Source organism: Pungitius pungitius, chromosome 19, assembly GCF_949316345.1.
Source record: "Pungitius pungitius chromosome 19, fPunPun2.1, whole genome shotgun sequence".
NCBI classification, from domain to species: Eukaryota; Metazoa; Chordata; class Actinopteri; order Perciformes; family Gasterosteidae; genus Pungitius; species Pungitius pungitius.
Genome location: NC_084918.1, coordinates 79,775 through 107,137, shown reverse-complemented (window position 1 = coordinate 107,137; position 27,363 = coordinate 79,775). Strand labels below are relative to the sequence as shown.

At 43.9% G+C, this 27,363-nt stretch overlaps 3 protein-coding genes across 8 annotated transcripts in view; 2 read left to right on the top strand and 1 right to left on the bottom strand.

Annotated features, from left to right (window-relative positions):
• Positions 1 to 17,507, top strand: part of LOC119198384 (receptor-type tyrosine-protein phosphatase mu) — an 86,735-nt gene extending 69,228 nt beyond the window's left edge. For all 3 annotated transcript variants that reach the window (XM_037455468.2, XM_037455466.2, XM_037455464.2), the window contains 15 exons: positions 2,201 to 2,391; positions 6,237 to 6,324; positions 7,811 to 7,887; positions 8,244 to 8,280; positions 8,875 to 8,972; positions 9,337 to 9,453; positions 9,699 to 9,853; positions 9,943 to 10,078; positions 10,535 to 10,684; positions 10,948 to 11,121; positions 12,009 to 12,140; positions 14,803 to 14,928; positions 15,141 to 15,304; positions 15,713 to 15,848; positions 15,966 to 17,507. In XM_037455468.2, the coding sequence (XP_037311365.2) occupies positions 2,201 to 2,391; positions 6,237 to 6,324; positions 7,811 to 7,887; positions 8,244 to 8,280; positions 8,875 to 8,972; positions 9,337 to 9,453; positions 9,699 to 9,853; positions 9,943 to 10,078; positions 10,535 to 10,684; positions 10,948 to 11,121; positions 12,009 to 12,140; positions 14,803 to 14,928; positions 15,141 to 15,304; positions 15,713 to 15,848; positions 15,966 to 16,019 (1,835 nt within the window). In that variant the 3' untranslated portion in view covers positions 16,020 to 17,507. The remainder of the gene's footprint in view (positions 1 to 2,200; positions 2,392 to 6,236; positions 6,325 to 7,810; positions 7,888 to 8,243; positions 8,281 to 8,874; positions 8,973 to 9,336; positions 9,454 to 9,698; positions 9,854 to 9,942; positions 10,079 to 10,534; positions 10,685 to 10,947; positions 11,122 to 12,008; positions 12,141 to 14,802; positions 14,929 to 15,140; positions 15,305 to 15,712; positions 15,849 to 15,965) is intronic.
• A 376-nt stretch (positions 17,508 to 17,883) lies between these two features.
• On the top strand, positions 17,884 to 25,338 carry LOC119198385 (endothelial zinc finger protein induced by tumor necrosis factor alpha-like). Of its 2 annotated transcripts, XR_005114521.2 has the most exons (7): positions 17,884 to 18,031; positions 18,327 to 18,563; positions 18,717 to 18,989; positions 19,457 to 20,969; positions 21,524 to 21,696; positions 22,007 to 22,079; positions 25,134 to 25,338. XR_005114521.2 is itself a non-coding variant. In XM_037455469.2 (4 exons), the coding sequence occupies exons 2-4, from the start codon at positions 18,329 to 18,331 to the stop codon at positions 20,860 to 20,862; spliced, it is 1,914 nt and encodes a 637-aa protein (XP_037311366.2). In that variant the 5' UTR covers positions 17,884 to 18,031; positions 18,327 to 18,328; the 3' UTR covers positions 20,863 to 21,428. The 2 variants fall into 2 exon arrangements, 1 of the variants encoding a protein (XP_037311366.2); XM_037455469.2 differs by lacking the exons at positions 21,524 to 21,696; positions 22,007 to 22,079; positions 25,134 to 25,338 and having other exon boundaries at positions 19,457 to 21,428.
• chodl (chondrolectin) lies at positions 21,598 to 27,077 on the bottom strand. Of its 3 annotated transcripts, none has more exons than XM_062559257.1 (10): positions 25,746 to 27,077; positions 25,649 to 25,672; positions 25,214 to 25,572; positions 23,903 to 24,078; positions 23,319 to 23,521; positions 23,058 to 23,215; positions 22,726 to 22,770; positions 22,559 to 22,642; positions 22,392 to 22,488; positions 21,598 to 21,736 (listed from the first exon to the last, which is right to left on the bottom strand). In XM_062559257.1, exons 3-10 carry the CDS (start codon positions 25,299 to 25,301, stop codon positions 21,652 to 21,654), a joined length of 936 nt encoding a protein of 311 aa, XP_062415241.1. In that variant the 5' UTR covers positions 25,302 to 25,572; positions 25,649 to 25,672; positions 25,746 to 27,077; the 3' UTR covers positions 21,598 to 21,651. The 3 variants fall into 3 exon arrangements, with proteins under 3 accessions (XP_062415241.1, XP_037311368.2, XP_037311369.2); XM_037455471.2 differs by having other exon boundaries at positions 25,214 to 25,286; XM_037455472.2 differs by lacking the exon at positions 25,649 to 25,672 and having other exon boundaries at positions 25,214 to 25,286.
• Between the last annotated feature and the right edge of the window lie 286 nt (positions 27,078 to 27,363).

Sequence of the window (27,363 nt, the reverse complement as noted above, 5' to 3'; positions counted from 1 at the left end):
AAAACGATCCAAAAACTACTAAAGAGGTTTGTTCTGTTCCCGGACTCTGAACTCTCTGCTCTTTTCACACTGCAGTACCAAGAAACTGGATCTGGACCAATACTCATTCCATACTTTACTGGATCTAGACCAATCATAACATCCTGCCCTGGGTCTGGACTCGTACTGATACCGTGTGGTACTCTGTCGGGACCAGCATTGATAACTGGGCCTGGACCAGTACTGATACTGATACTTTACTGGATCTGGATACTCATTCTATACTCTACTAGACCAGGGGTCTAGATTTATACTACTCAGTATATATGTATATAGGTGTATGTATATACTGCCCTGAGTCTGAACCTTTACTGATAATTATATCTTGACCAGTTCCGATACCATGCTTTAATCGGTTTACACCAGTGCTTATACCATGCTGGTGTGGGTCTAGACCTGTAGAAATAATATTCTATAGTCCAACTAAAACATTATTTTTAATAAAACTGTAGTTGCAAGTAATTTTGGTAGCAGTGTGAAGAGAAACTAGGGCCAATCACCACCATCTCTCTAGTCATGTGATTTAATGTCTTTGCTATTCATCTGTGTTTTTGTGTATGTGTTGTTGTAAATGTTCACATGGGGTTATCATTGTCAAATCTTCCTTTTAGTTAATGACATATTACCTGGTTAGTCACTGTTACAATCAGTTTATACCTGGTTAGTCACTGTTACAATCAGTTTGTACCTGGTTAGTCACTGTTACAGTCAGTTTGTACCTGGTTAGTCACTGTTACAATCAGTTTATACCTGGTTAGTCACTGTTACAATCAGTTTATACCTGGTTAGTCACTGTTACAGTCAGTTTATACCTGGTTAGTCACTGTTACAATCAGTTTATACCTGGTTAGTCACTGTTACAGTCAGTTTATACCTGGTTAGTCACTGTTACAATCAGTTTGTACCTGGTTAGTCACTGTTACAATCAGTTTATACCTGGTTAGTCACTGTTACAGTCAGTTTATACCTGGTTAGTCACTGTTACAATCAGTTTGTACCTGGTTAGTCACTGTTACAGTCAGTTTGTACCTGGTTAGTCACTGTTACAATCAGTTTATACCTGGTTAGTCACTGTTACAATCAGTTTGTACCTGGTTAGTCACTGTTACAGTCAGTTTATACCTGGTTAGTCACTGTTACAATCGGTTTGTACCTGGTTAGTCACTGTTACAGTCAGTTTATACCTGGTTAGTCACTGTTACAGTCAGTTTATACCTGGTTAGTCACTGTTACAGTCAGTTTATACCTGGTTAGTCACTGTTACAGTCAGTTTATACCTGGTTAGTCACTGTTGCAATCAGTTTGTACCTGGTTAGTCACTGTTACAGTCAGTTTATACCTGGTTAGTCACTGTTGCAATCAGTTTGTACCTGGTTAGTCACTGTTACAGTCAGTTTATACCTGGTTAGTCACTGTTACAGTCAGTTTATACCTGGTTAGTCACTGTTACAGTCAGTTTATACCTGGTTAGTCACTGTTGCAATCAGTTTGTACCTGGTTAGTCACTGTTACAGTCAGTTTATACCTGGTTAGTCACTGTTGCAATCAGTTTGTACCTGGTTAGTCACTGTTACAGTCAGTTTATACCTGGTTAGTCACTGTTACAGTCAGTTTATACCTGGTTAGTCACTGTTGCAATCAGTTTGTACCTGGTTAGTCACTGTTACAGTCAGTTTATACCTGGTTAGTCACTGTTACAATCAGTTTGTACCTGGTTAGTCACTGTTGCAATCAGTTTGTACCTGGTTAGTCACTGTTACAGTCAGTTTATACCTGGTTAGTCACTGTTACAATCAGTTTGTACCTGGTTAGTCACTGTTGCAATCAGTTTGTACCTGGTTAGTCACTGTTACAATCAGTTTATACCTGGTTAGTCACTGTTGCAATCAGTTTGTACCTGGTTAGTCACTGTTACAATCAGTTTATACCTGGTTAGTCACTGTTGCAGTCAGTTTGTACCTGGTTAGTCACTGTTACAGTCAGTTTTGTACCTGGTTAGTCACTGTTACAGTCAGTTTGCACCTGGTTAGTCACTGTTATACAATCACAATACAATACAATCACCTAACACATGCAATGTCAAATAGTATGCATATAAATCACTGTGAACAGTCCATAGCTAGTCTTCATCTATTCTCATATTCTGCTCTTTCTGTCGCAGACGACAGTCACACTATGACCAGTGAAACCAGCAGCCTGGTCCAGTCCCACTACAAGCAGCGGGAGACGGAGCGGGAGGCGCTGCCCTACCAGACGGGACAGCTGCACCCGGCCATCCGAGTGGCCGACTTACTGCAGCACATCACCCAGATGAAATGTGCTGAAGGTTACGGCTTCAAGGAGGAGTATGAGGTGAGGACGCTTTCACACATCTATGGAAGGTTTTTATATTTTCATTTGTTTATTAAAGACACTGTTAAATATCCTTCTTGTGGCCCTAACCCCTAACAAAAGAAACACATTTGAGTTGATTACAGGGAAGAGGTGGTTGCTTTGTTGTCGGGGTTGTTTAGACAAGTGCTTACCATTTTGTAATCGGTTGCTAGGATACTCAGGCTGGTTGTAAAGGGTTGCTAGAAGGCTTGTGATGATTGGGATCAATTTTCAAAATGTTCTATGATGGCATCCCCATAAAAGATATGGGAAATATATTGTATTGTGATTATGGGATTGCAGTTCATGATCGCTGCTACAGTGCAGTGAAATATTGTTTCTTGAAAGCTGAATCTTTAGTCTGTTTATCTTTTCTAAAAATGATGACTTTTATACGTAGACATTACAGAGAGACAGTAAAGGAAGATTTTTCCATTATTATCAATATAAAAGGTAGAATGTCAACGTTATGAAGTACAGCCCTAATCATGGACATCATTTGGATATATTGTGATTAAGGTAATGATTAAATGTTTTGGATTAAGATATTCACATTCTTTCCTACTTCATAACCATGATTGAAGGATGTGAAACAGAAGAAGTACTGACTGAACAACAAGACGTTGTGTGTTTTTGTAGTTCACAAAACAGCAAAAACTAGTCCGTTGCTAAGTTGTTAGCAGCTGGTTGCTATCGTACATTATTCGTCACAGAGGAGGTAATAATTCATGTCATAATCAATTCATCTGTCCACTAATGGATTGAACCTTTATTCAACAAATAAGAGGAATACACCTTGTCACATTCATTATTGATCATCTGTTCCAGACTTTCTAGTCTCACCGACATATTGATGATCATCACTTATCAATTCATCAACTAATCGTCTTAGCAATGATCGGAATAATAAAGAAAAAAGGAATTCAACATGTAAGGTTGAATAAAAGAGGCAGTGTGTGTGTGTGTGTGTGTGTTTGGGACGACATGTTTACACATTTTCATCACAAAAAAACTTACTAATGGATGTTACTTACCTGAACACACACAAGCATTCCCTGTTTTGGTCCATTAGCTGGAGGGAAGATCTATAATGCATGTGTGTGTGTGTGTGTGTGTGTGTGTGTGTGTGTGTGCGTGCTTGCTAGTGGGCTGCCCTCAGGGTAAATCCATTATACCCCCCCCACACACACACATACACACAGTGTTTTTACCCTCCATCTGCAGGAAGCTAGTGGTGAGGACTTATTCTGTCTGTCTCTGTGTCTCTGTGTCTCTCTGCATCTCCATCCCACCAGTACCTGTGAGCTCTGCTAAGTTTTAATTATAGGAACTTTATTTCAAAATAAGGTAGAACTTTATTTATTGCAAGAGAAGGTGCTGTACAAATATTAACTGGAATTGCGTAACAAATCTGGCAGTTGTCTGGGTTTCCTGATGATCTACAGGCGGACAATGCTTCACTTAAACTTCCAATATTATGTTTATGATTAATATGAAATTACATTATAAAACCAAACATAGATGAAACCAGTCCAAACATCTGCAGCGCTGTTGGACAGCAGAGAAATCCTCGTTAATAACTCTGATCGGAGTTTAACATCCAGGCTTAAAGCTGAGCGAGCTGCTTGGTTTTGTCACCTAAAGGAGATCTTTTTACAACGGGTCCAAACCGTGAACCTTGCAGGTTTTCATGAAGAACCTTGGTGGTCATGGAGAATTGATGCTACTTGGGTCTTTGGTGATTCTGGAAAAGATATTTGATATCAGAAATGGTTTTTTGTGTCTGTGTAAATTTAATCTTATGAAATGAGATGAATTCAGGGTTTTTTAGTGTGATTACATCATCAGCAACTCATCCAACCGTCATTTCTTTCATAAATGCAAAACAGTCACGTCAACATTGATATTACGATTTCAGTAAAAATGTCAGATGTTTCACTAGGTTTAGAGGCCGAGTCAATGTTTGAAGGATTGATTAGAGATGTTGTTATTTCCCTCCATGCTTCTCCTTTACCTCTTAATCTGGTTGGACAGCTTAACGAGGTAAGATGTCTTCTTGGTTTCTATCCTGTTTTCTAGATGCTCGCTAACACATTAACGCTTGTTTATCGTAGCTTAGCATCACCGAGCCTCAGCTTGTTTGAGCATCACAATCTAGTTAAAGATATGGAAACTACACCCAGAATGTGTGAAACATCACTTGTTGTTCTTTTGAAGGTTATTATTGCTGTTGTCATGGTGATAGATGCTCCTTCACACAAGGAGCAGAGGTTTCCAGGCCTCTTCTCTCTTAGAGAGCTGAATGGTTCCCAGTGTAGCATCGATGCAAGAGACAAACTGGGCTTCATGGGAGCCTCCAGAAAGCTGTTCCACCAGAAGGTTGCTGCTTCACGGGATGCAGCAGGAAACTAGCTTTTATTTCCAGAGCTAATTATCTGCATATCACACAACATGATCACCATCAATGCGTTTAAACTATTTCATCTCAGCTGTATGACATCTAGTAGCCATCATTTAGTGCATCACATGTGAATGCATGAAGTCCTGTTTTAGTGGCAAAAGTCACCGTCCTGTGTGGATGAAGGTCTCTTCCTTAAAGGGTGGAACAGCAGGTTCTCAGGGAGTCCCAAGGCTCTTCACGTTCCTTCCTACCTGTTTCACACAGACAGCATGCGGCTCCCTTTTCCAACAGCCCCCCCAACATCAACCATCCACTATCATCAGAGGACTCCTGGACCAGCGTATTGATTATTGATTTGGTCCTCTTATCAGCTCAAAGAGTCTGATTTTTCATATGTAGGAATAGCGTTAGCATCTACAAACACACACCCACTGTGTCCCTTTCCCTGTTGAGCCTGCTGCTGGGTGTAGCTCCACCAGCTGGACCCAACCCGTACCTATTGATGACTGTCCCACCTCACCCTCCTGCTGGGCTTCACCTGCCCCCTTCTCAGGTGTAGTCTACCCCCCCCCCCCGCCCCCCCTGGCTGTAGTCCTCCAAGAAACAAGCACAAGAAACACGCCACATGCTTCACGCCACGCTAATGCTAACCTACAAAAAAAGACAAATTACACCAATCACGTGACACATTCACACCCCCACACACACCATGAAGACACCAGATAACAGAAAAACACAAACTATTCACCTCACGCTCCGTTCTCTCAGAGAGTTTGACATGACTTCCACACCTCTTAGTGGGATGATGTCTGAAGCTGGTAGACTGCTGTCACACACACACACACACACACACACACACACAACAAACTGTCTGCAGGCGTTTTAATGAGCATCCCAGGGGACTCGCTGTGGATCAAAGTGTGTCACACTCAGCGGTTATGATCCATAGAAAGATAAAGATCCAGAGTTCAACATGTGGAATCTGATTCTAAACTACTACACAGACACAAAGAGACAGAAAGGAACAAAACGTAAATTTAAAATATTTACTTTTTTATGCAAATGATTTGGATTCAGAATGTGATGCACCGTCTAATTCCTCTAGTGTAACATATGTGGCAATTAAAGGCTTCTGATTCTGATGCGTTCGATGCTTTCAGTTTGCTTGTGAAATACGAATAAAGGAAAAAGGATTCAAAATGTACTTCAATGTGATTCAGAAGAGAGAAGCATCATTTCCTCTCTCTGTCACCGAGTAGAGGTGTACTTTTACTCCATTAAACACTACCAGAAAGGACGTCTTTCATAATCGGACGTAATCATGTGCACCCATGTGCGTTCAGGGAGATCAAACCCTCGCGCTGCATTATTCATGTTTCATGGCTCTGCTTCTGCTGAACAACGTGTGTCTCTGCCTTCTCAGAGCTTCTTTGAGGGACAGTCCGCTCCGTGGGACTCGGCCAAAAAGGATGAAAACCGCATGAAGAATCGCTATGGAAACATCATCGCCTGTAGGTAGCCACACATGGTCAGAGGCATTGGGTCTTGGTGGTCTTGGATGGGCGGTGGGTGTTTGGGGGCTGGATTGTCTCAGTAGACTTCTCATTGAAGATGACATTAGATACACGTTATGAACTTAAATGGAAGCCCCCCGAGGAGAAATAATGTTCATGATAAACAAACAGAGTGTGAAGCATTGACCGATGATGTTGTCTTCAGCTCAGACAGGAAACACACGTCAGCTCTTATCATCACACAGCTCCAGGTCTCAGAGACACAACATGGAACCGCTGAAGCAAATGTGGACCCAGAAAGTCAGTGCTGACAGCTGCTCACTTTCAGCTGCTGGCTGACACACACACACACACAATCTCTGTCCTGTAGGGCTGTAATTATGCTAATGAGGTGTGATAGAAGCTGAGGCTATGGTGGTCTGCAGGGAAACACTTTGTATTCACACCAGCCGATAAAAGGCACACACACACACACACACACACATAGGGCCTCTTCCTCTCTGTGTTGGTGTGTATGTTCTATTAACTGTGTGTGACAGCAGTGACAGACAATCAGCTGCAGGCATGACACCGACTGACAGGGACTTGTGAATGAATTTCTCAGTTGATTAAATTCATTGTTTTTTACATTTTAGGATGTTATTCTCCAGTAGAACAAACAGCTGGTCTAACGGACCCTTCAAACAATATACAAATAACATATATGTTAACATATATAGAACATATAGGTTATTTGTATAGGACTGACAACAAAAACGTATTAATCGATGCGATTAATGTGGCCGAGATTAATGCAACAAAATATTTTAATGTAGTTAATGTTCGTTTGTTCGGAAGTTGTCTGCAGAAACTAGTTATATAAAATATGAATATTAAACACCATTTGTTACATTTTGAACAAGCTCCCCTTGAAAAACACTTTCTGATGTTTATTTACCAGCTTAGAAGCAGAGTTTATTAATGTGACCCACAAAAGTTCAAATAGGGGAGAAATCATTTGTAACGTGGATTTTTACTGATATCTGCAGGTATTCCTTATCTCTAATTAGTATTTCAACATGTAATAACTGGATAACAACACTTGTGGGTGTTAATAACTCCTCTTGTGAATTAAATGATAAATGATCATATTATATGTTAGTAAACATTTATTATCTGTTTATAACTGCGTTATGGTCTGATGTTGATGTTCTAATTTGCAACACTAAATAGAAAACTTTTTTACTAATTGATTAATTGTTATTTAGTTATAAATTGTGTTTAATTTAATTTAATTGATGAACTGGAAGCTTTATGTTTCGAAGACGTAATAAAAGTGTGTGATGAGACATAATTCATCTGTTTGTTTATTTAACGTGATTATAGCAGAAGAGATATTTATTTATTAGTGGAAGCTCATTATAGGTGATTATATTGAGCTTCACCACGGCAACAAGCTCCCTAATTAAAAAATGTGTGTGTGTGTGTGTGTGTGTGTGACCAGACGACCACTCTCGTGTGCGTCTGCAGCCTCAGGACGGAGATGGCGGCTCTGACTACATCAACGCCAACTACGTGGACGTGAGTAACACTTTACTTTAATCCTTCAAAGGTCGATCTGTAACGTCCTGTTTCCATGACGATGGGTGTCATCAGTCAGCTGTTGTTGACTCTGTAAACACCCTTGCAGAGGGTTGGTTTGTTTACCAGCTTAGTGAGGCCATTTTCAGCGGCTTTATTTATTACTTTTGGAAAATGGGTTTTCGTATTTTGGTGCCCAACAATAAACAGAAAAGATATAAAAGATATAAAGTTATACAAAGAGTAAAGAGAGGAATATTTGATTTGTGCTGCTCCACATGATAGACAGCTAGATGTTAGGTAATGCATGTCCATGATGAAGTGATGATGATGATGCTCCTCCTCTCTTCTCTCAGGGCTACCACAGACCAAACCACTACATCGCTACTCAAGGTGAGCAACCAATGACCTCCAGGTGTTACTTCTGCTTGTTCTATTATTAGCTCTTTAACCTCTGACCTGAGGAGCCCATTTCCAAAGAGGATGTGTGTGTGTGTGTGTGTGTGAGTGTGTGTGTGTGTGTGTGTGTGTGAGTGTGTGTCTGTGTGTGTGTGTGTGTGTGTGTGTGTGTGTGTGAGTGTGTGAGTGTGTGTCTGTGTGTGTGTGTGTGTGTGTGTGTGTGTGAGTGTGTGTCTGTGTGTGTGTGTGTGTGTGTGAGTGTGTGTGTGTGTGTGTGTGTGTGTGTGTGTGTGTGTGTGTGTGTGTGTGTGTGTGTGTGTGTGTGTGTGTGTGTGTGGTGTGTGTGTGTGTGTGTGTGTGTGTCCCGGCAGCAGATTCTCGGTGTAAAACACTTGAGGACAGGAATGGATTAGCATGAACTAATTAGCTCGTCAAAACACAGACTGCCAACAGTGATTAAAACATTTTTTGTGTATTTTGTTGTGTGTGTGTGTGTGTGTGTGTGTGTGTGACTTTGAATGAATTAAAAGTCATTATAATTCATGTAGATGTGTCACCTCCTGATACAAAGTTCACTGTGTATTTCAGGTCCCATGCAGGAGACTGCTTATGATTTCTGGCGGATGGTTTGGCAAGAGAACACCGCTGCCATCGTCATGGTAACCAACCTGGTGGAGGTGGGGCGGGTGAGTCCACATAGACACACACACTGATTGTTGTGGCCATCTGGTTGTTTTTTCCCCGACTGATGAAGTTTGGGACTCCATTTCCCAGAGTGCATTAGTCAGGTCTCCCCCTGTGGAGGAGCTGATTTGTGTTAGATATTAAACAACAGATGTGTGAAGCTCTGAATGAGGACTACAATGTTACACACACACAACTACACTTGAGTTATACACAACTGCAAACTAAAGCAGGGTAAAGCTGAGATTCTAATATTGGCCTAAATAAAAAGTCACTTCATTTCTGCCTGTAATAAATAAACATAAAGTGTGTGTGTGTGTGTGTGTGTGTGTGTGTGTGTGTGTGTGTGTGTGTGTGTGTGCGCAGGTGAAGTGCTGTAAGTACTGGCCGGACGACACTGAGATCTACGGAGACATGAAAGTGACGCTGATCGAGACTCAGCTGCTCTCGGAGTACGTGATCCGAACCTTCGCTGTGGAGAAGGTACGACACACACAATGTGACACACACACACTGTGACCCACACACACTGTGACCCACACACACTGTGACCCACACACACTGTGACACACACACACTGTGACCCACACACACTGTGACCCACACACACTGTGACACACACACACTGTGACCCACACACACTATGACCCACACACACTGTGACCCACACATGGTTACACACTGACGCACAAACACACACATGTACACGATGCATGTGTGTGTTTCAGAGGGGCGTGGCAGAGATCAGGGAGATCCGTCAGTTCCACTTCACCGGTTGGCCCGATCACGGCGTCCCGCTCCACGCCACCGGCCTGCTGGGCTTCATCCGCCGCGTCAAAGCCAAAACGCCCACAAGCGCCGGACCCACCGTGGTCCACTGCAGGTACCCCATGACCCCTGAGGCCACCTGGGGCCGCACGAAGAACACCTCTAACGTGTGTGTGTGTGTGTGTGTCTGTGTGTGTGTGGCAGTGCGGGGGCTGGACGTACAGGCTGCTTCATGGTCATCGACATCATGCTGGACATGGCGGAGCGAGAAGGAGTCGTCGACATCTACAACTGTGTCCGAGAGCTGAGAGCACGACGGGTCAACATGGTCCAAACCGAGGTACCTGCAAGCAGCACCTTCATCATTTATGGGTTATTAAAGGAACTCTTTCATTAAGGGTCACGTACCAACTGACCCATTGTTTTAAAATGATTCCATTAACAACAGACTAAGAGTCTCCGTGGTTATTGTCCTCAACTCAGACTCTTCATATTGTCAAGGCTGTGATGTCATCAAAAGGTGACTGACAGGATGTGACAGAAGTGGACAAAGCGATGACCTTCTCTGTCTTTCTTTTAATGTCACTCTCCCATGTTTCTTCTCTGCGTCCTCTTCCTCCTCTGTGTGTTGACATAAATCATTTATGAAGTGACATTTCAGCAACACTTCTCCTGTCAATCAAACCAAACACGAGGAGGTGGAGGGAGCAAGAGGAGGTGGGGTGGAGGGAGGAGGGAGCTGATAGGAAGTGGAGGTGTGCTCTTCTTTACAAACATCTCAACGCTTCCTGTCCAGGAGCAGTACGTCTTCATCCACGATGCCATCTTGGAGGCGTGTCTTTGCGGTGACACAGCTATTCCGGCCAATCAGCTGCGGTCAGTTTACTACGAGATGAACCGATTGGATCCTCAGACCAACTCCAGTCAGATCAAAGAGGAGTTTAGGGTAAATATATGGATTTAAATAAATGCCTGTTTCTGCTTGTAAATGTCTTTAAATATTAAACGTAGTTCAACTCTTCAGTTAGAAATGTATGTTATTAATGTTAGTAACACTGTAATAAAGTGTAATAAACCATGATGTCAGTGCAATGTCAGTATAAACGTACGAAAGGATAGTCGAGATGAATGTCGTCATTGCCGGTGGTATTGATCTTGATTAATGATGACATTGATCGGGAGTGATTGAGCGATGTGATTGGGGCTCAGACTCTGAACATGGTGACTCCCACCCTGCGCGTGGAGGACTGCAGCATCGCGCTGCTTCCTCGGAACCACGAGAAGAACCGCTGCATGGACGTGTTGCCTCCGGACCGCTGCCTGCCGTTCCTCATCACCATCGACGGAGAGAGCTCCAACTACATCAACGCGGCTCTGATGGACGTATGTGACCTTCATGGAGCCTTCAATCGCATCACGTAGTCTTCAGAAGATTATCGATGTTCATGTTAATGTGTGCAACCAGAAATATTCAAAGCAAAAAAGGAAATATTGATGATGGTGTCACTTCAGTCAGGATGTATCAGTGTAACTGGGCCTTCAGGAGGTTCTGATGTAAACTAAGGCTAAAGTTTGGATGTTACACTCACGTGTTTGTGGAACATTGACTGCAAGAAGCTGGTCAATGTGTTGGCAGACATGTCACTGCGATACAGAAAGGAAAAGACAGCACTTCATAGCCCAAAGACAAAAACAAAGTAGAAATGTGAACATAGTAGAATCTTCTGAGGCAGAGCTGTAGATGCAGTGCTGTATTACAGTGGAGTCCCTACACCTCCTGGTGCTCCTGTCTGCAGGTCCACATCCTCATCACATTGAGTGTCTTCTCCTGCGATGCAGCGTGGGAAGACATTGTCCCAAACTGTACTTTGACAAGTCATCTCCAATCTGAGCCTCTGTTGTTGAGGGATGAGATGTAGAGTGTAAAGGTGACAAGATGCTCGGTATTGTTTGGTCAGGTCAGGTGTGCTCAGGTGTGGCTCTTATCAACATGCATATGTCCTCTTCCTCTTCCTCTTCTCTCTGGCTGTCGACTCCGTTTTGTCCTTCCTTGTCAGACATTGTAATTGTGTAGTGCTGAGCCATATACACACTTGCCATGTAATGGTTCATCATGAGATGCACCTTCGTTAGAGAAAGTCAAGATTTACCTGGGAGCAATTTTCATTTTACATCTCAGAGAAAGTGAGACACAATCTGCTGGTCATAGTTTGTTGTTCCTTCATGTTGTGTCACTTTCTGCTGACTATGGCTTTGTGTTCATGTGACAGAGCTACAAGCAGCCGTCTGCGTTCATCGTTACCCAGCATCCTTTGCCAAATACAGTGAAGGACTTCTGGCGTCTGGTCCTCGACTACCACTGTACGTCCATCGTCATGCTGAACGACGTCGACCCGGCACAGGTACACAAACTACTCACTAATAAACACACACACACACTACACACTCAACCTGTTGCTCTTTTTTGGCCACTGCCGCAAAAATGCCACGCTGATAAAAAGAAGAAAGATTCACCAGAAATAAAACTACTGACAGCCCTACGAGTCGTCTACGTGAGAGCCAGGTGTGGACAGTAATCCTCCAAAGGTTTCACGCTGATAGTGAGGGTTACTACTGTAGGACACAAGCCTTCACAGAAGCCTGTCCTAGAGTAGAAGGCCTCAGAAACACAAGCAGTTGAAATTAGAAAACTCTGCAGAAATTGTGTTGCCTAGACACAGCGCAGATGTCTGTGCATGAGTCACACAGGTGAGTGAAGGCTAGCCAAAAAGGCTAGCTAGCTAGCTAACGACATGACAGATGTTCTCTGGCTGCTTTAGACACTTTGGTCTTTCGTGGTAATGGCCGCCGCCCCCTGACCTCAAATGAGTTGGACACCCATCAATTACAGCCACACAAAACACAGCATTGTCTTCCTTTTTATCTTCATGGTGGTGTCTGCTCACGTGCTCCTGGGTGTCAGTGGAGGCTCCACAAGGAGACGCAGCAGCTCATCAAAGACCAGACAGTAAACAGGAGTTTCACCTTCAACCACAAAACTACCTCTTTTATCCTGCACATTTGCAGGAATAAAAGAGGAGGTCTGGTCATCCTAGCTAATCTAGCTAATCTATCTAATCTAGCTAAACTAGCTAATCTAGCTAATCTAGCTAAACTAGCTAAACTAGCTAATCTAGCTAATCTAGCTAAACTAGCTAATCTAGCTAATTTAGCTAAACTAGCTAGGGCTACTCGTGCATATGGGTGAGCTTGGGGTGTTTATAATCACATTTGCTAACCTGTCACACAGGTGCATGTTTGACGTGTTCCCTCCTTTTGTCTCGGGCGACTTGAGGCACGTTTTGCAGACGGGTCTTTGTGTGTCGACGGGCTTTCTGTCGCAGTCTGCTTTGTAGCCGAAGTACTTCCAGATGTCACTTCTGGCATCTTTATTTCAATAAGCCGAGGACGGTCGGACTCGGCAGCAGCTCCTGCACCTGGCACCTGATATGACTCTGTGAGTGACAGCTGCCTGTTGCTCGTCTGAGAGCTGGAAGCCCCGCCCACCCAGTCAATGCGTGCAGGCAGCCGGACAGGAAGCGGAACACTTAGTGCTTTTTTAATAAAGTACCGATACTAAAAATGGTCAGAACCGTACCATTTTAAAGGTAAGGGTACCGCGGTACCTTTCTAGTAGCGGTACAACCCTAGCTGTACAGTCATAGCAGGAATGTCTTGAACAGTTTAATAGCTGAAAGTGTGAAGAAATAGAAAATGTAAGATGTTGAAATAAACATGCAAAGAACAATGAGGCAGCATTCCAACAACAAACCTGTGAGATAACAATGGGTTTGGTTCTGCTTTGCAGACCACATTCAGTCATGATTTCTGGTTTCCTGTGGACCAGTCTGCCCAAAACACCTGATCGTATAAGACCACTCAGTGAATGTTTGACAGCTTCATTAGAAGTGACATTTACCATCATATACTTGGATGTTTGGATGTTTGTTTTGCTGTGGTTTGGTCTGAGAGAAATTATACTTCCAGTGTTTTCCTTCGCTGAGGAAATGTACAAATGATTAATCTGCGTATCCTATTTTATAAATCGTGTTTGGAGTCATTTTAAACGGGTTTGTGCAGATTGTAGAAAAGACTCAAATGTTTCAAACGGTGTGAAGCATCAGTTTATTTGTTCTTGATGACACAATATTTATACACACACACTACACACTCATTAACACACACACACACTCATTAACACACACTACACACTCATTAACACACACACTACACACTCATTAACACACACACTACACGCTCATTAACACACACACTACACACTCATTAACACACACACACACACTACACACTCATTAACACACACACTACACACTCATTAACACACACACACACACTACACACTCATTAACACACACACACACACTACACGCTCATTAACACACACACTACACACTCATTAACACACACACACACACTACACACTCATTAACACACACACACACACACACTCATTAACACACGCACACTACACACTGATTAACACACACACTGTACACACTAATTAACACACACACACACACACACTACACACTCATTAACACACACACACACACACTACACACTCATTAACACACACACACACACTACACACTGATTAACACACACACACTACACACTCATTAACACACACACACTACACACTTATTAACACACACACTACACACTCATTAACACACACACACACACACACTACACACTGATTAACACACACACACTACACACTCATTAACACACACACACTACACACTTATTAACACACACACTACACACTCATTAACACACACACTACACACTCATTAACACACACACTACACACTGATTAACACACACACACTACACACTCATTAACACACACACACTACACACTCATTAACACACACACACACACACACTCATTAACACACACTACACACTCATTAACAAATGGTTGATGATGCCCCCCCCTTTTAACAGATTTATAGAGTAGTAGTACTACCTGAATTTATACCCCCCCCCCCCCCCCAGTTGTGCCCCCAGTACTGGCCTGAGAACGGCCTCCATCGGCTCGGCTCCCTGCAGGTGGAGTTTGTCTCTGCAGACCTGGAGGAGGACGTCATCAGCCGCATCTTCAGGATCTACAACACGGCCAGGGTGCGTTTTTACTTTTTCTTTGTTTATATAAACTCATCCGTCTTTCCTTCCTAAAACATCCTTCTTTGGTTTCCTTACCTCCTCATTCCCATGAATTCATCCTACTTCCCTTTACTTTCTCTGTGTCCTTGCTCATCTCCTCTCTTCTGTGTGGAGTGACATGAGGGTGTGTTTGTTTGTTTTGAGCGCCCTGTCCTCCCTGTGCCCCCCAGCCACAGGACGGGTACCGCATGGTGCAGCAGTTCCAGTTCCTTGGCTGGCCGATGTACCGCGACACGCCGGTATCCAAGCGCTCCTTCCTGAAGCTGGTCCACCAGGTGGAGAAGTGGCAGGAGGACTACGACGGGGGGGAAGGCCGCACAGTGGTGCACTGCCTGTAAGAGTACTGCAATGCTGCTATAGTACAACTGTTCATAATGCAAAACTACTACATTACACTAGTGCTACAATTAAACCTTTATTTTACCAGGACAACCACAAAGGTGACCACGGGACACCAGTACTTCTAGAGCACAAGTAGATACTACATGAATATTGATGCCGCAATAGTACTCGTTTAACATTAACATTGCTACTGATACTGCAGTATACTGATATTACGTAGATAGTACCATAATACTTGTACTCAGTGATAATAATGCTCAGCTTATTTCCAGAGTTCATCAGTGAGGTTTTGTCTCCATCTAGTGAGGAACGTTGTGAACAACAGAATATTTTCTCCTCCTCTCCTCCTCTCCTCTCTCCTCGCTCCCCTTTCCTCTTTCTCCTCTAATCTCCTCCTCAGAAATGGAGGAGGTCGCAGTGGTGTCTTTTGCAGCATCAGCATCGTTTGTGAGATGTTGAGACAACAAAGATGCGTCGATGTTTTTCACGCTGTGAAAACTCTGAGAAACAACAAACCGAACATGGTGGACCTGCTGGTAACTACAGCCTAACACACAATAACACACAGAAACACACACATAGACACGCACACATGCAAATACTCTACAGCCAGTGTTAGTGTGACCTCTGGTGACCTTTGTATGTCTCCACAGGAACAACATAAGTTTTGTTATGAAGTGGCTCTTGAGTATCTCAACTCCGCTTAGCTCCCTCATCGTCATCACCATCATCATCAGGAGGAGGAGGAGGAGGAAAACTACTGACTGCAGGGGAAGAGGAGGAAGAGGAGGACCTTGTTCTTGCACTGCCTTCTTTAACTGGACTTTGTTTACTCCCCATGAATCACTTAACTTTCATTTTTTGTCAAAATGAAAGTAAAAGAACCAAAACAACGGCAGACTCACCTGTCACCTGGTTTCTGATTCCTACATCTGGAGCATCTGCTGCAGGACCTAACTGAAGTCACCTGTCCACCAGAAGACTCTTCTGGGACATGTTTATAATATTCATCACATTCATTGTGTTCATCAACTTAATGCTCTTTGACTAATAATTAAAATACGATGATCCCGAAGTGCACGGCACACACCAAAGAAACGCTACGGTGAACAAGGGGAAGGTATCGGCATTATGGGAAAAGATATCATGACTATGTGAAAGACTTTAGGATTATGAGGAAAAATATTGTGATAATGAGGACAGATTTACATATTATGAGATTTAGTAACTGCAAGAAAAGATTTTGTGATTACGAAAGAGATTTATTAACCACAAAACAAAATGTAGGTCTTGTGGGGACTATTTACAAAATAACATCCTGTCAGCTCACAGGACTCCTTAATATGCTAAAAAATAAACATTGGTCCTTTAAGTCGTTTAAATGGATGCACATTCAAACTTACTCTGTGTCAAAGGATCAGAAGAACAACCTCGAGTTGAGATGAATTCATCAAATGTGTTTTTTCTCATTAAGAACCGTTACGATTTGTAAACCTTAAGATCTTTGCTGCAGAGGGTAACCATAGCGACTGCATCGTCCCCGGGTCTGGTCCCCCTCAGGTTGTCCATCCTGTTTGTTTGCTCCAGGGCAGCCGGGCGATGCTGGTTGCTGGTTTGGTTTTGGACGAACGTGGGGGCGAGTTGTTAATAATTTACAGAGAGCAGGAAGAAGAATATTTATTCCTTTGGTTGTTTTAGTGTTGATGTTGTTGTCATTGTTCTTGTGAAGCACAGAGGGAGACAATCATGTTATAAAATGTTAATGTTCCACCATCAGAACCACTTACACCAGAAAACAACCTAACCATGCTTACATATGGCTCTGAGATGGTGTGACCCTGGTTACATATGGCTCTGAGATGGTGTGACCCTGGTTACATATGGCTCTGAGATGGTGTGACCCTGGTTACATATGGCTCTGAGATGGTGTGACCCTGGTTACATATGGCTCTGAGATGGTGTGACCCTGGTTACATATGGCTCTGAGATGGTGTGACCCTGGTTACATATGGCTCTGAGATGGTGTGACCCTGGTTACATATGGCTCTGAGATGGTGTGACCCTGGTTACATATGGCTCTGAGATGGTGTGACCCTGGTTACATATGGCTCTGGCACAGACAAGAACTATTGTAATGAAAGCTTTTATTTATGTTGTATGATTCCAAAATACTGAAAATAAAAATGTGTATACACTTCAGCTGTCACCTAACTATGTGCGTGCATGTGTGTATGTAAATTCTAAGAGGGATTTATATTAATAATATTGTATTTTGTTTAATTTTATTTTGTTTTAGAGTCTGTTCACATAGGAACAGAAAAAAAACCTTTAACAGGGTGAAGAAAGTAACAAGATTGGCTTTTTTGTAGAGCACATCCAAGAGCACGTGTGTGCAAAGGATCAAGTCCATCGTAAAGCACTTACGGGGCCTGGAGAGCGCGTTTTTATCCCCTAATTGCGCGACCACAAGAATATCTAAGTTTGCGCACTTCTGAAGCGCCGCTGCGCTGTTTGTCCTCCGGGGGCAGCATTTTCCATCTGACAAAGCATCCTGGCGGAAATGGACGAACCTGCAGAAGAAGAAAAAGTGGCTCTGTTTCCGGTTTCGGGCGTCGTGTCGGATATGTTTTGGTGTCACAGTTGAATCTGTTGATAGTTTGAAACACTTCCCGAAGGTAAAAAGCTGCTGCGAACTCATCGCTGACCGAGCAGCGTGCAGGTAAAACGGACTCTTTTATTTCACCTGTCCGATTCACATGTTAGCTTCCGTTAGCATGCTAGTGCTAACAGTATTAGCTAATTCTCGCATGTGACCCGACGATTAAACAATACGGAGACGGAAAGGCTGGTGAAACGTCAGAATATCAACGTGACTTTGTTTAATTTGTCGTAAACACACGTGTAATATAAAGGTACTGACCTGATAGTAGTACGTGTGCTAAGTTGGTTAGAACATGTACTACTTTTTAAGCAGTAATATCTAAATAAATTTGCTGATCAATGAATACTTTCAGAGATGTCGTCTGGACTCCTGTCGCCTCCTGGAGGAGGAGAACATCTTTGCGTCTTCCTCCTCCGAGACGACGAAGAGGAGCAAGAGCGGAGGAAGGAAGTGGGCTGTCAGTGGGAGAGTCCTGAGGAGGAGAGGAAGGAGAAGAAGGAGGTGGGATGTCAGAGCGAATCAGCAGAGAGGAGAGACGCTGCTGTCCAGGTGGACCTGCTGAACCAGCAGCTCAGCTGGAGTCAAACAGGTGTGTGTGTGTGTGTGTGTGTGTGTGTGTGTGTGTGTGTGTGTGTGTGTGTGTGTGTGTGTGTGTGTGTGTGTGTGTGTGTGTGTGTGTGTGTGTGTGTGTGTGTGTGTGTGTGTGTGTGTGTGTGTGCTGACGTGTCATCACTGCCTGCAGGTTCCTCCTCAATGCTGCTGCAGTGTTTCTCAGTCAGACCTGATGGACCAGACGGTGGTGCTCTGCTCCAGCACTGCACCAGAACCATCAAACCCCCTCGATCCAGGTCCCAGAGGAGACCTCGGAGGTCAAAAGCCACCAAACAAGGTTGTTCTACACGTCGCTACCGCTGCATGTCACCTGTTAATGACATCCAACGGGAGGTGGTGGTGGAGGAGGAGGAGGAGGATGAAGAAGACAGAAGTGACCCCACCTGGAATCCCCCCGAGGGAGGTGAGTGACAGAACAAAGCCGTGTCGTCCATCAAGTCTTGATTGTCTTCATTTACGACCAAATATCGCACGTCAGTTTCTGATTTTTGTTTCTGTCGTATTGATCCTTCTCCAACGTTCTCACTAAGGTTTCTTCTCTCTTTCACCGCATCGAAGGGTTTCTTTCACAATGCTGCATGTGAACAGATTGTAAAGCTTTACAAATTGAATTACTTTATTTAAGTTTTATATAAATAGATTTATAAAAGTTAAAAGGTATGTAATGCAGTTTAATGTAATTTATTTTTCATTTTGTGTTTTTCCAATATGTAACACACAGTGTGTATCTTGTCTATTTCCTCTTCAATTTTAATTTTAATGCAATTTTATTTAATAGAAAACTGTACTGTTTATTTTATAGAGAAATGCATTTATTTATTCCTATCAAGATGATATATTATCAAAATGTAATGTTTGTTAACCCCCCAGCTGTGAACTCTCACCCGTCTGCTGCTGCGGCGCGGGAGGAGATGCAGCTGGACTCCGACTCCCATGATGCACCTGTGTGCTCGGTGAAGCTGGAGCTCGACAGCACTGTGTGTGACGTCTGTGGTAAAGTGATGAAGAACAAGTCGAGTCTGGCCCGACACTCCTTCATCCACACAGGCAGGAAGCCCTTCTCCTGCCACCTGTGTGACCTCCGCTTCAACCGCAGAGACAACCTGCAGCACCACCTCACCCGCCTCCACCCCAATGGCGTCGCCCGGCGGGAGAAGCAGCGCGCCGTCCAGTCCTGGCTGTGCGCGGCCTGCGGGAAGACCTTCAGCTGTAGGTCCCGCCTGAAGACCCATGAGGTCATCCATTCAGGGGTCAAACCCCACAGCTGTGACCTCTGTCCCAAGGCCTACATGCGGACCAACGACCTCGAGCACCACAAGAAGGTCGCCCACGTCCGTGGCGCCGCCGAGTCCACGCCGCCCAGCTCGCTGCTCTGCGACCACTGCGGCAAAGAGTTCAAGTGCCGCTCGCAGCTGGCCGTCCACCTCCAGACGCACACCGGCGAGCGGCCGCACCTCTGCGACATCTGCGGCCGCAAGTTCGGCCGCCAGTACCAGCTGAAACGCCACAAGGCCCTGGTGCACGCCAAACAGTGCGAGGGCGGTGAGGCCCCGCCCCCCGACGCGGCCTTGTCCTGCGGCGTGTGCGGGAAACGGCTGAAGTCCGAGGCCCTCCTCGCCGCTCACGCCCGCATCCACTCGGCCAACAAGCCCCACCGCTGCGGCATCTGTCTGCGCGCCTTCCAGCGCGCCACCTGCCTGAAGCAGCACCACCTACGCATCCACCTGCGGGTCAAAGTCAGCGATTCGCCGCTCGCGGCCGGGCGCCAGAGGAGCGCGGCGCCCCCCCGGGCCTTCTCCTGTCCCGTCTGCGGCAAGCCTTTTAAGTTCAAGTCCCTGCTGGCGAGCCACTCGCTGATCCACAGCGACCACCGGCCCTACGGCTGCGACTTCTGCAGCCGCAGCTTCCGCCGCCTCAGCCACCTGAAGAGGCACCGCGAGGTGGTGCACGCCAACGGGGAGCGGCCTCCACAGAACTTTGTGTGCCACATCTGTGGCAAAGACAAGAAGTGCCGCTCGCAGCTGGCCAGACACGTGATCATCCACAGCGGGGAGCGCCCCTTTGCCTGCGACCTCTGCGCCGCGCGCTTCAACCGCAGCGGCAACCTGCAGCAGCACAGGAAGCGCATGCACGGCGTGGGGGCGGAACCCGCCGAGGAGGCCCCACCCATCTTGTTTGAGGATGACATGACACCTGCACTGACTTACAAACAGGAGGAGACGGTGGTGGCTGTAGACGACATGGAGGTCGTTACTGAGCGTGCCCAGTCCTGCTGACCTTTGACCCCTCAGTCTGAAGATGCAGAGACGCATGTAGGCGGTCTGACAGAACCTCAGAGACGCTTTCTGTTAATCATCTTCTCATTTCTTTCTTTTTAATAAAGGTGATCAATTAATCTTTATTGTTCCGTTGAAGTCCTCTGAATTTAAGATTTATTTTCATATTAATATATGTATATATTTTTGACATCCTAATCTATGATTTGTGTGTGTGTGGTAATAACATATTTCTTTCATGGAATGCTACAATATGTGTATTTTATACATAAAGACATGTCTTTAAAACTCGTTCATGTTCAATACACACGTGCACAGACATAGAAACAACACAGTGTAAGGACTGATCACATCGCACTGGTGTAATCACATTACATCGCGCTGGTGTAATCACATTACACATCAGATGGTTTGTGGTGCATACAGGTGCTCAATAACATGACATCACCACAGGTAACGTTTCATGTACGTATTCATTTACACTCATGAACATTTGTTTGTTTCATTTGAATTTCATCTGTGACAAGATTCATTATAATTAGTAAATTAAAATTGGTTTGTTTATTGTTAAACTTATTACCTTATTCCTGTGATTGTGTTGTATAACAATTATTACATGTGTATTAACTCAATGAGCTCCTTTCTGTTATTACATCAACAGAATACATTATACACACAGAACCTGGATATAAGGATTAAAGATCATTGAGCAAAAGTATTAATCCCTCTGCTGTGACTCCACCCGGGTCCTTCTGTCTGCTGCTCATCACCTGCACTTCACTGAGGACCTCAGACCTCCATCCGGTCTGCTTTGGGCGTCTTGGAGATCCAAAGGTTTGAATGTAGCGTCGTAGACGTCTTTGTGCGAGGAGTACTGCGAGAAGAGAGTACTTTCATTACTGTACTGCAGGTTTCAAGTACTTGCACTTTAGTCTTTCTGCTATAAAACAGCTTTAAGTACTTTACATTGTTGAATTAGTATTTTTGCTCTGGGGTCATTTCCAACATACTGCAGGTCTATAGAATCTACAGTGATTAAGTGGCCCCACAGACACACACACACACACACACAGACACGCACACACACACACACACGTGAGCCAGGTGCTGCTGTAAATCGGTGTTTGACCTTCTATAATCACAGGAAGCGTTCGTCTCTCACTGAAAGCCTCTGAGATGTGAAGCCCCCCCCCCCTCGTCACATGAGACCTGATCAGGTAAGCAAATGTTCAGAGGAATGTGTTGAAGTTGTGATGTGAATAAAAAACAAGATGTTTGTCCTTGGAGACAATTTAATGGACAAACATCACTTCAAAAAAGCAATCTTTGTTTTAAAGTTCTATAAGATGAAGTCGCCTATCCAAACAGCTCGGAGTTACATTTTATGACTATTTAAATGTAGCAGATACCGAGCTTGTGTTGCTGGTTGTGTTGATGATGTAGATGTGGTGAGGCTTCTGAAATAAGCCGCCATTAGAGACTGAAGAGGAGGAAATGGACCCTGGAATTTGTAGTTTCTTTATTTTTACCTTCTACTGAGCATCTGAAAACAACATGTCCCAGAAGCCATCAGGATGAGCAGGAGCAGGGGGATTGTGGGTATGATGACGTACACCAGTAACATGCCTGGAGAGAGACACAACCATTACACCTCTTCAGAGTTCACAGGGGTCAGAAGGGTCAGAGGGGCTTTTACCTGAAGCTCCAGCCATGGTCACCTGAGGGGGCACCTCCTCACTGCCAGTGGGTTGTTTGACCACACGTCCAGCTGTAGTGGTCTCTGAGGACACACATAAATATACACACACATAGCTCATGTGTGTTTATTTGAAGACATGAACTAATGAGGACATTCCTGCTCACCTGTGCTCCGCCCCACAGGTGTGTGGCCCTTTGCTTTCAGGAACCCTAAAAAGAAAACATAAGGGCAGTTACGGTGAGTGAACAAACTAAATGAATCAAATCCAACAAATTAAGTGATAAGTGAAAGAAGGATAAGAGACAAATCATGAAAGAAACAAAAATAATGGAAGGAGGCGGGACTTGAAGCATCTGACATTCCATCACATGTCATTTAGCTGATGCTTTGATCCAAAGCGACTTTCTATAAGTGCATTTCAACCGTAAGGAAACAAACCCAGAAGAACAAGAAACAACAAAGTGACCAGAGACTGAAGCTGATTGGCTGATGTTACCTGGCTTGTATTTGCATATGAAGTTGTGCTTCATGTTGCAGCGGTCGTCGTTCCATTGGTGGAGATAAGCTCCACCCAGTCCAGGTAGGGCAGTTGGTTGATGGTACATCACAACACAGGCTTCTCCTCCACAGGACGGCTCATCAAAATACCAGTTCCTAGATCATCATCATCATCATCATCATCATCACCAACACCGCCATCACAGTCCTCCTCTTCATCATCACCAATATCACCACCATCATCTTCCATCATCATCACCTGAAGGGGGCGGGGCTTCCATCGGTCCAATGGTAGCGCTCTGGACAGGCAGTGAAGGTGTTGCTAAGTTCAGGATGAGTCTGATCATCTCCATCCCTTCGGGTCAGACCGATCCAGAAATCACCGTCAGCTATACCTCCTCCTGCTCCTCCTCCTCCTCCTGCTCCTCCTCCTGCTCCTCCCACTGCTCCTGAGCGCAGTTTCTAGAGCAGGGGTGTCAAAATCATTTTAGGTAAGGGGCCACATTCTGCCTACTTTGATCTAAGGTGGGCCAGACCAGTAAAATCATGGGCGGGGGTCAGAGCGGGCCAATAAAGAGTTAGCGGAGTGGGGGGGGTGGCGTGCAGATGGTCGATGGGGGGGTTGCTAGGGTTGGGCCTATCAGCAGCTCTACATGCACTCACTCCCAGAGTGCGACCCCCAGTGGACTAATTAGGACTAGCAGCTACTTTTATAAAAATGCCATTTTTGTCTTTGTGTAATTCTCGCAATAGCAAAGTCATCCGGGGGTCCGAGGTGGAGATGAGAGATAGAAGAGTAGGAGGAGATGCAGAGGGGGAGATGAAGAGGAGTAGGTGTCTCACCTGCAGCAGGTGTTGGATGTGCGTCTGCTCCTCCAAGCTCTCGATGCTGAGCAGAGCTCCTGCGTCCATCTCACAGGCCTGCAGAGCCTCCCTGAAGGAGACGCGGCTTGACACATCGTGGAAGTATGCGATTTTGTAGCAGGGACGCTTTGGACCTCTGAGACACACCGTCTGTCCTGAGAGGAGGAGATAAAGAGTTCCTCCAGCTTTGTGGTTTTTTACAGTAGACTACGAGGCCTTTCTTCCTGGGGTCCCTTAAACAGGAAGCTTGTCCTCCATCAATCACAACTAGATTCTTCCCTTAACTACTGAAGAGGGATGAAAGTAAACCTTCGCCTGTCTCATCCTAAACTCGATTACAACAAAAGCTCTCCTCTTGCTCCTTTCTAAGAGGCTTCTTCTACATTGATCTTGTCTAAGAATCAAGATCCCTTACTAGGAGGCTTCTTAGTACTTGATCCCTTACTGAGAGGCTTCTATGTGCTTGATATCTTTCTAGTATGCATCCTTTTCCCTAAGATCCATTCTGGACAACACGTGAAATAACTGTATTATATTTGTGACACAATTGAAAACATAACAGCAAACAGCAGAGTCACTGAGAGAGAAGATACAGACATCTTCTGGCTTGTGTGTGTGTGCGTGTGTTTGAGTGATTGTGTGTGTGTGGTGAATATCTGCAGTGATTAAAACACACTCTGCTTAAAACAGCCTCACACACACTACTTTAAGTGATTAGCTGGATTCTTCTTCTGCAGCATCATCACTTTACTGGTAACATCGCTAAAGAGCTCCATATATATATATATATATATATATATATCTACCATCTCTACCTCTGTGTCTCTCTGTCAGGACCTGATCCACTAAATAGAGTTGAAGAGGTGAGGTACAGTCTGAATCTACAAACTGGTTCTTATAAATGCGTATAAAAACACAGAAAGCTGAACTGTAAATTATGAATGATTTAGTTGAATAGGACAGACTAGACAAGAATTTTGCAATTTACCCACTGCTCTGTATTTAATGAATAGAGTACCAAGTGCAAAGTCATATTAAAAATAACTGGAAAATGACTGAAAATGTACTTAATTTAGTCCAAGCAAAAAAGCTTTTACTGTTTAGCACATAATAAATTACTTTTAATGTGATTGTTTGATGTTATTTGGTAAAAAAATCTCCTTTTGCTATATAACATTCATCATTATTTACTTTTGATTTCACACAATAGGTTCATTCATTGATAAACTACATGTGGGATTAACATAACAAGAACTCAGTACTCTTCAAAACTGGAATTTCTTAACTCACCACTCATCACCCGTGCTGCACCTCCCTGGTCTACCACCATCGCCATGACAACCCAGAGGATTGACAGCAACACCTGGTAAGACATCATTGGGGTTTCTTGAAAAATTAAATAAAAATAACTGTTGTGAGATATTCAATTAAAAAAAATTGAGATCCTCTTTTTTTTTTTTCAGCGATTTGAAAAAACAAATCTTGAAACTAATAACACTGTTTGACTCAAACGTATCTTGCTATGTCCGTTTTGCTTCCTTTCTTGTTTCTCTTCTCTGAGATGTGAAGCGTGAGGCGGAGAGAAGGCTTCTGTCTCTCCGTTTCTCCCCCTTCGGCTCTCCTCCCCCTCCCTCTCTGATCGATGCGGCCTAAGACGACCCAGATGTTACCTCCTATAACATTAAACCCAGGGGGGCCACATACACTTGGATTTAATTCACTTACACAGATAGGAAGGTGATTGGTTTCCTGCAGAGCAGCTGATCAATAAATGAAACACTCTGAAATTGCTCTGATATCTGCAGTTATGACAAACACTCACAAGCTCTTTTCTCTCCATCGATCCATCTGAAGGTGTGAAAACCATCTCCTCTAAAAGTACATCCTCATCTGGTGCTTTGTCTCACAGTCTCTAAACTATGCTACGCTAACAGTCTACCTCTGTCTACCAGTATCTAAGCCAAGCTATGCTAACAGTCTACCTCTGTCTACCAGTATCTGAGCCAAGCTACGCTAACAGTCTACCAGTATCTGAGCCAAGCTACGCTAACAGTCTACCTCTGTCTACCAGTATCTAAGCCAAGCTATGCTAACAGTCTACCTCTGTCTACCAGTATCTAAGCCAAGCTATGCTAACAGTCTACCTCTGTCTACCAGTATCTAAGCCAAGCTACGCTAACAGTCTACCAGTATCTGAGCCAAGCTACGCTAACAGTCTACCTCTGTCTACCAGTATCTAAGCCAAGCTATGCTAACAGTCTACCTCTGTCTACCAGTATCTGAGCTAAGCTAAGCTAACAGTCTACCAGTATCTGAGCCAAGCTACGCTAACAGTCTACCTTTGTCTCAGTCTCTAAACTATGCTACTCTAACAGTCTACCTCTGTCTACCAGTATCTGAGCCAAGCTATGCTAACAGTCTACCAGTATCTGAGCTAAGCTATGCTAACAGTCCACCAGTATCTGAGCTAAGCTATGCTAACAGTCTACCTCTGTCTACCAGTATCTGAGCTAAGCTACGCTAACAGTCTACCGTTGTCTACCAGTATCTGAGCTAAGCTATGCTAACAGTCTACCTTTGTCTCAGTCTCTAAACTATGCTACGCTAACAGTCTACCTCTGTCCACCAGTATCTGAGCCAATCTACGCTAACAGTCTACCTCTCTCTACAAGAATCTGAGCTAAGCTACGCTAACAGTCTACCAGTATCTGAGCTAAGCTATAGTTATAATATATAGTTAATAAATGGTAATAGTACTATAAACAAATCAATGGCACAATGGTAATAATACTAGTAGTACAGGAACTAACTCAATTTTAATAATACTATGGTACTAGAGATATAAAATTTAAAATGCATTAAATAAAAGCAATAATAATAAATAATTTAAAGTATTCCTTGATTGGCCAGGAGGCATTTAATGTCTCACTTTGTATATTTCTAATTCTGAGGTACCAACATCATCAGAAATGATTCTGTCTTAAATTAAGTGATAACTATAGACAAAATGTTATTTTGTATCAATACTAACTGAAAAGTCCCCTGATGTGTTTGAGTGCGGAAGCAAAGCGTGTGCACCCATGTGAGTACTTTATTATTCTTTGGATGAGAATGGAAATCAATAGAAGCCTGAGCTGTTTTCTATGTCGGTCACTATGTGGATTGACCAATTTTATGTGTGTTGTCCCTGAATGCAGCACGGAGACATTCAAGGCACCTCCTCAGCTCTGGTAATCTATTCATTCACACAAACACACACACACACACACACACATACATACACATATAGGATGTATATATATATATACAGTGAGTATACATGAATATACCTTAAATACTGTTAAGTGTGTTGTAACATAATTTTACTGACACGATTACTCAACCTGTGTGTGTGTGTGTGCGTGTGTGATGACCAGAGTTTGAACCCAAACCTTTGAGTC

Bases quoted from the DNA above. Each gene is read 5' to 3' on its own strand.
- chodl (XM_037455471.2), bottom strand. From the start codon at position 25,790: ATGGTTTTCACACCTTCAGATGGATCGATGGAGAGAAAAGAGCTT. The intron at 22,771-23,057 runs GTAACATCAGCC...TTTTCTTTTTAG, and splicing joins CATATGCAAATACAAGCCAG to GGTTCCTGAAAGCAAAGGGC. The intron at 22,489-22,558 runs GTAAAAGCCCCT...GTCTCTCTCCAG, and splicing joins GACCATGGCTGGAGCTTCAG to GCATGTTACTGGTGTACGTC.
- LOC119198385 (XM_037455469.2), top strand. From the start codon at position 18,329: ATGTCGTCTGGACTCCTGTCGCCTCCTGGAGGAGGAGAACATCTTTGC. The intron at 18,564-18,716 runs GTGTGTGTGTGT...CACTGCCTGCAG, and splicing joins GCTCAGCTGGAGTCAAACAG to GTTCCTCCTCAATGCTGCTG. The intron at 18,990-19,456 runs GTGAGTGACAGA...TTAACCCCCCAG, and splicing joins CTGGAATCCCCCCGAGGGAG to CTGTGAACTCTCACCCGTCT.